Here is a 7,615-nt window from a genome sequence, read left to right on the forward strand (position 1 = left end):
CCGATTACAACAAGCTTGGAAGCAGGAGTGGCATCTAGACTTCCGAAATAGCTTGCCTCTGGAAACCCTTTAAACAGCAATCTCTTTGTCAGTCCTAACTTTTTATACACTTTTAAATTGTGATTTTAACCAAACGTTACAGGAAAGTTGGATTTATTTTCCTTCATCCATTTCCTATTTTGTAACAGAGATGTTAGGCTGTGTTTGTCCTTTTGTGACTGAGATATTGCACTGAGCATAATGACCTCCAGGGTTATCCATTTTGAATAATATTTCCATAAGTTCCTTGTTTTTCAATGTAGCGTAGTATTCCATTATATAATATACCACAGCTTCTCTATCCATTCATTTGTTGATGGGCACTTAGGTTGTTTCCAACCCTTTGCTATTGTGAACAAAGCTGCGATAAACATGGGTGTGCATATATCTGCTTGGGTGCGGTAATGTCTCTTTGGGGTATATTCCCAGTAGTGGAATTGCTGGGTCAAATGGCATTTCTATTTGTAACTTTTTGAGAAAGCGCCATACCGCCTTCCATAGTGGCTGCACCATTTTACACTCCCACCAACAATGAATATTGGTTCCAGTTTCTCCACAACCTCTTCAGCATTTGTTGTTTGCTGTTCTGTTAAATTTTGCTGTTCTTACGGGGCTGAGATGATATCTCCTAGTTTTGATTTGCATCTCTCTTAGGTCTAGCCTTGCAACCTTTGAAAAAGTCTTTTTTTTTCTGAGATACATCTTAGTTGACTCAAAGCACTAATTTCCTGTTAGTAGTTGAATGTTTAAGCGTTTGAGATGATAATGGAAGCGATGTAAAAAATCTATCAAGGTCTCACTTAATTTAATAGTGAGGCAAACTCAAAGCACGTATTAAATGCTTGGAAATAGAATCTCACATTTTTTCCCTAAACATTGGTATGAATTTATCTACCTAAATTAAAATGTAAATAATATAAAATCTTGAATAATACTTTTAATACTGAAGTAATGATAAATAACACCCTACAAACACACAATTCCTGTAAAAACTGATTTTGTTTTCAGATTCATGTATAATATAAGCATGTTTCTAATTCATTAGCTCTGTGGAAACAAATTTCATAGCATATTTAATCCTCCATCTCCACTTTTTATGAGACCACAATTCTTGTTTCTTTCCAAGTTAAGAAAACCATTAAGTCCATATGCTAGCACTGATATCTCTGAACAATACAGATGTGTTTTGGACAGGCAGATGTTAACATGAGTAGGCCAAACGGCACTTGCTAGTACTTACTTGTTTTATGCCATAAAACTGTGCCAGATCTTAAGCATTGGGGGGAATAAGGCTCATTAATTAGTACTGTGTGCTTGATGCACCAAAGGGGGAATGGGCAATTTGAACTAGGGAAGCAAATGTCCATCTGTTGCTGATGGCATTGATCATGTTAAATAGCTCTAGAGCTCTTTGGAAATGGAAATGGAAAAATGCAATTATTTTGGGAATAGTTCAGATGTTTCCAGTAAAATGAAGATGTTCCATCATGTGAGGAAGGCAAGACTAGTGGCACTGATTTTCATCCCTCATCTACCAGGACATCCACCCTCGTAGTGTGTGAGCTAGTGTTGGGTGAGAGGAGGCACACATCCTCAAGATTGTTTATGAAGGCGGTGAACAGCTGCAGAGACTTGCATAGGTCCAGGCACTGACCTCTCTTTACAACATCGCTTTCACTTCCTCCAGACAACACAGTCCCCAGAACAGACACTACTGACCCAGGAAGGGTCACCACAGGGAAGAGTCAACCCACCAAAGTCATTCCAAGATTTAGACAATACAGGATTCTTTTAATAGCAACAGACAAAAATGCCAACACATATTTGACCCAAAGTAGAAAATCTGGCCAAAGGACTTGCTTCCAGATTTCTTTATTGTCTAAAAATAAGGTTATATACACGGCGATAAACTTGTGATCATTACCTGAGATTTGTTCATGCTCTTTGTTCCTTAGGAGAATATGGGTCAGGTCAAAACATTGGGACTTTGCTGTGAACAGCTGTGTATTGAATAGCAGAGCGGGAAGGAGATTCTTTGTGGTGGTGCATGCTCTCTTTCTCTTTTTATTTATCATAAAACTTCTTGTCTTATGATATATTTATTTTTTTACGGTATTTATTTCTTTTTCTTTATGAACCCTCTGGAAAACCGAGACACGAAGAACATCATGTATGTTTATATAATGTGTTGTTTTTGTGAACCATAGAATCACAACCGACCCGTAGCTGACCGTCCACTGCGTTATCAGAGGCAGTTAATTGCACAGGAGGAGATTACCCATCCTTCTCCTCCTCCTTCTCGTGTTTCTCTGGAATTGCAGCGCTGCTTCTTGCCACTAAAAAGATTTCTTATTTGAACTTGATTCAAAGCTTTTCAAAAGAGGTCATGCTTCGAGATAGTTTACATTTGTAAAGAATACAAAATATAAGCAAATAAATTTATTTTATTACCAAGTAGGGTCAGAACTTTTAATACTGAAGTAAATGTCTGAGCATGTAAAAACACACATCTCAGGTATGGAAACTGTAGATTCATGTCATATTCATCATCAAAAGTGTTATTTAATGCCCTCCATATTTAGTCACTTAAGAGACACGATAATCAAAACGCCACAGATCATTTGGCACCATTTGAACATACGCAATCATATGTGAACTTTAAAATTCAAAATTATTGAAAAGTATTTTATTGATGTACCATAGATATTTACAAGATATTAATAATATACAATGTTTTTCTTTTCCAAACAAGTCTATATTAAGAATATGTCTTCAGTTTGGGATCTAGAGAACTGAGTCACAGAATGGTTTCTTTTCGAAACTCCCTTCAAGATTCATTTTACTCATCATGTAAGCAGCTGAATAGCAAAACAGTACAAAATCATAACAAATGACAGAACATGGACATGAGGTTCTAAAACCTTAATACCTCTGGAGCTCAAACCTGCAAAACAAACCAAAAACAAGACACATTCAGACAGATAAAATTACTTATTAAATTAACTCTTAAAGATTCTAATTGCTAGCTATAATTTTATTCCAATAATATATTTTATTACACTTATTTTACACATTATATTCCATTTTTGAAAGTGTTTTTACTTTCCCTTATAGGATGATAGCTTTAAATACAAAAATATAAAATCTTGCTAAAAGAGCAGGTTAGAGTTTGACCATCAGTAGATATCTAGGGTGTTAGCCTAAAGTTGGCCTTTTTTTTAGACATTACCTTAGCCCTCTCTGTTCTCTGGCTAACTTAACTGCAGACACGCAATCTTGTGAATTATCAACAGCTATGGGACTAGGATAAGCAAGATTTGAGGGACACTGGTGCAAGGCCCTGGTTGCAAAGCCCTGGTAATGGTGCTGGAGAGACTGTGGCATTGCTGTGGAGAAATTGTCAAACTGTAACCAGAGTAGCTCTGAGATAAAGGCCACTGTTTTGGTTTTTAGGTGGTGGTTGTGTGAGTGTGTGTGTGATTTTTTTTTTTTTTGCTTTTGTGTTTGTTTTCTCTGTGCTTTCTGAATAATTAAATAGTAGCTGACTTATAACTGCTCTGAGACAAACCTTGTTGGATGATTTGAATTTGTTCTTCTAAACTGAATTGGTATTTTCACTAATTAAGAAACTGTGTTTTGCTATTAATATGGTTTAGGACTGCTAGACTAACCCTGGACTTGAATTGTGAACTATTCCTCCTCCACTCTCCAGCTTATGTCCCTAATAACCCCCACTCCTGGTAACACAACTGTGAGTAAAGTATGTGAATCAACAAGAAATGAACAAACCTCTTGCTGCTGGTGTCCCTCTAGAAGCACCCTGGGGCTGGGCTACAGGCTTTTTCTGCTTTCCGCTCTGGGGCACGGAGGGGCTGTGCTGTTCTCACTCCCTCCAGCTCTTTCAGAGAGAGGCTCAGGGCCCTGTGCCCCCATGCTCCATTTTCTACCCTCTAAACAATAGCTAGTAACTTTTACTTAGCTACATATTTAGACTTACATGATTCAGTAGCGAATGAGTCCTTGAATACAGAAATAGTGCATTATTAGCGTATGCTAGCTCTAAATGAAGACGCCCTGGTAGCCCAGTGTCTAACGTGTCAGACTGCTAACTGAATGGTCAGTGATTTGAATCCAGTGGGTAATCAGTAATGGAGAGGAAGATGGCTAGAGAAAGATGGCAGTCTCCTAGTGTGAAAATTTATAGCCTCTGAAATCCAATGAAAGGGTTCTTATGAGTGGGAATGAATTCAATAGCAACTGAATTGATAACTCTGCATAATCGTTGTCTGCTTTGAACATTGTAGTTGGAAGACTTCAGCAGGTTCACTCCAATCAGTGTGGATGCCACAGTTGATTAATAATGTCTGCTATGAATACAAGAAGGGAAGATTATCTACATGGACTTCATATACTTCATTCACATTCCTTCTTTAAGAGGTGTACTGTTACCCATGAGGAGGTTCTGCAATTTTTGTTCAATAAAAAGAATCACAAAATTATGTAGTGGTGGCATGTGCTTTTTAAAAAGATTCTGAGGAAGATAATGAGGAAACGTAAAACTGCTTGTAATATACGGACACATTTATAATACACTGCAAAGAACACACTTTTATTAAGAAAAATTGGACCATTTCCTCTGGCTCACATTTGAAAATGGAAGCACAGACTTTGTATTTTTTTCATTCTGTAGTTTTACAAAGGCTTGGAAAGTTTTGGAGCACTGGCATCGCTTGTTGCAGCTGTTTAAATACAAAATGTACAGTAGCAACACAACTCAACTTACTGGACATCTTTGGGATCCTAATTTCCTCACTGCTGCTCCCGTCTCCACCGTCACTGACTGTCCTGATCTCAATCAAGTAATCTTCTTCAAATGGAACCAGAAGCTCAGCTGATGTGTTATTTGTTTCCAAAATATGAGTTTTACTTTGTCTGTTTTGTCGGTACAAGATCTTAAAAAAAAAGAAAAGAAAAAAAAGAATCAAGAATATGCTCTGCTGCTTTTGTAAGGATCAAGAAATATTGCGGAATATTTGAGGTATTGTGGATAAGGTGAACAGTCTCAAGACTGTACACCTCAGAACAAAATTACGTGTTATGACTTTCTGTTAAATTTAGTTGTTCTTGTTAAAAGATTTTCTTCTTGGCCATTGCCTCTGAAATGAGGCAAACAAATTTATCTCTATTAATTAAATAGCCTGAGGCTCTTCTCTTCATCGCTTGCTGTGAACATTTTCCTTTGGACCCATCTCAAATGCCTGAACATAGGAGTGCCAAGAGGTGGCATCACAGACACTGAAGGAAAGAATTTGCTCTTCGTACTTGATTATTCTCTTCTAAAATTCCCTTTATGTTCTTAAAGCATCAGAACACACTGAATTCTCAGAGAACTCATATTTGAATATACTCTCTAGGTTTCTTCACATTTCATCTCTACGCCTCACGTACAACATCACTTTGTGATGGCAAAAAGAATCACTTGAACTATCACGACATCTTATAAAGTTCTCTTTCCGAATTCTCTGTGACACTTTACTTGCCCGCCAGAGAATACAAAATCTTTTTTAAAGTAAGAATTTCTAGCTGACATTGCTAAATGTTTTGAAAGTGGATTTAAAAATTTCCCAACTAGAATCTTACAATTAATATGTGTATATTGGGGGAAGGCCCTCTATGAGGTGGATTGATTCAGTGACTGGGGTAATCGGGATGGGAGTGTTAGAGACAGTGAGATTGGCACAGGACTGAGAGAAGTTTAGGGCTGTTGTACATAGGGTCGCTATGAGTTGCAAGCGACTCGATGGCACATAACAACAACAACAACATGTTTGCACATAAATAATTGTCTCTCTGATTTTATCATTTCTGGTTCTTTCTATCATACTATTATGATGAGAAAGGAAATTTAATACTCACCTTGTAGCCCAATACTTCAGACTCATTTTCCATAGTTTTTACATGCTCCCAGTTTAAGCATAATTTAGAATTTGTCAGTCTCCATGCAATGTTTGCTGGTGGTTGGCTTGGAGCTTTAAAAGAGAGAAAATCCACATATTTATTAGTTCATAGATCCTAGCTTAATTTTCTAGTTCCTTTGCGATAGATATTTCACAAGTGGATGATTTGAACAGATTTTTATTTTCTCAGTTGAGTCCTCTGGGAGAAGTTTTTGTTTTTTCCATTTGTTTTCTGGCTCCCCAGAGACCTCCATATTCTTTATCATCTCTTCTTGCTTGCTTGTTCTATTTTACTTTGTACCTCAGAGGACTCTAATCAATAATCACAAAACAAACCCCAAACCTACTGTTGAGGAGTCAGTTCTGTCTCCTAATAACTCTCCACAAGGTTTCAGAGGCTATAAATCTTCAAGGAAGGACACTGACCTGTCTTTCTCCCTCAGAATCACTGGCTGGTGTGTCCTGACCACTTTTCAATTAATTGTTCAGTATTTTTTCTTTCACATCACTAAAGCTTCCCTGCAGAACTGGAGGTTAGAATTTAAGAGACCTGTTTCGTTGATGTTATGTGCCATTGAGTTGACTAAGACTCATATTAACCCTGTGAACAATGGCACAGAACCGTTTTAGTAGAGCATAATTCAATCCGTAATATTACCCTACCAACAACCATCAACGTGGAAAAAAATCTTTGATTACACAGTTAATTATTTTCAGTCATTTGAAATATATTCACTCTCTCTTTCAAAAGTAAAAGAAAGACTCCCTCCCTGGTACACAATCCCCCCGCACCTCTCCCACCGCCCCAAGTACATTCCACTATGCAACCTTAATTGTAGACTCTTGTGAGCAAACTGGGGGGGCGGGGAGAGAGGGCTGGGCAGGTAGAGAAGTGCAGCAATGAATGAATGGAAATCCAAATTCTCTGTAAATGTTCATTAAAATTATTTTTTTTAAAAAAAAATATATTCACTCTCAATGTAGAAAGCAAAATCACTAAAATTCTAGTCATTTTGGAATATATGACTAACTTACAACTGAATAATGTTTGAGGAACAGCCTGTACTAATGTATTAATCAGTATTAATTAATGTATTAAACTGAAGAGCTTAAGTTTGTTTATTTTGCCATAAGTGGGTAGATGGAAGGCATAGTATCTTGTGTTTCATTGAGCTATCAATCTGTGAACTAGTTAAGAAAATTCAGGCTGAAAATCTTTTGATATCAGCAGTTTGCTTGTAAATCTTGCATTTGCTTGTTATAAGTAATAGGACCAATTTAAGATTTTTTAAGCATAATATTAGTAATAGATGGTTAAGGATATAAAGGAGAATGTTAGAATTCATGGCATAACCTTTCAGAGTCTAGGCAGAGAGGGAGAAAAAAAATATTTAAAGGCTTAGGTACAGGATTTCAGAGCAGATCCTCCGAGCAGTGTGTGTTGCACAGTCCTCTTGTTATATCTGCTTGTGATTCTCAGCACATGTGGCAGAAATCATGATTATCCACCACACTTGGAGTTTTAAACCTTCTCTATTTCCAGAAGTTTGGAAAGAGTTGCACTGCCAACCCAAAGAGCCCTCACTCTGTGGGAGTCTTAGTCAACCAGAAGCTTCAAG

The 7,615-nt window shown here is 37.2% G+C and overlaps 1 protein-coding gene across 1 annotated transcript in view; it reads right to left on the minus strand.

The window, feature by feature from the left end:
* Positions 1-2,878: 2,878 nt before the first annotated feature.
* CNTN6 (contactin 6) overlaps positions 2,879-7,615 on the minus strand; it is a 192,880-nt gene continuing 188,143 nt past the window's right edge. Inside the window, 4 exon segments of the mRNA XM_006897087.1 lie at positions 2,879-2,912; positions 2,914-2,983; positions 4,823-4,991; positions 5,956-6,068. Of these exon segments, the coding sequence (XP_006897149.1) occupies positions 2,879-2,912; positions 2,914-2,983; positions 4,823-4,991; positions 5,956-6,068 (386 nt within the window).

Source organism: Elephantulus edwardii, unplaced genomic scaffold (assembly GCF_000299155.1).
Source record: "Elephantulus edwardii isolate Elephantulus edwardi_28Jun2011 unplaced genomic scaffold, EleEdw1.0 scaffold00200, whole genome shotgun sequence".
In the NCBI taxonomy this organism is placed as follows: Eukaryota; Metazoa; Chordata; class Mammalia; order Macroscelidea; family Macroscelididae; genus Elephantulus; species Elephantulus edwardii.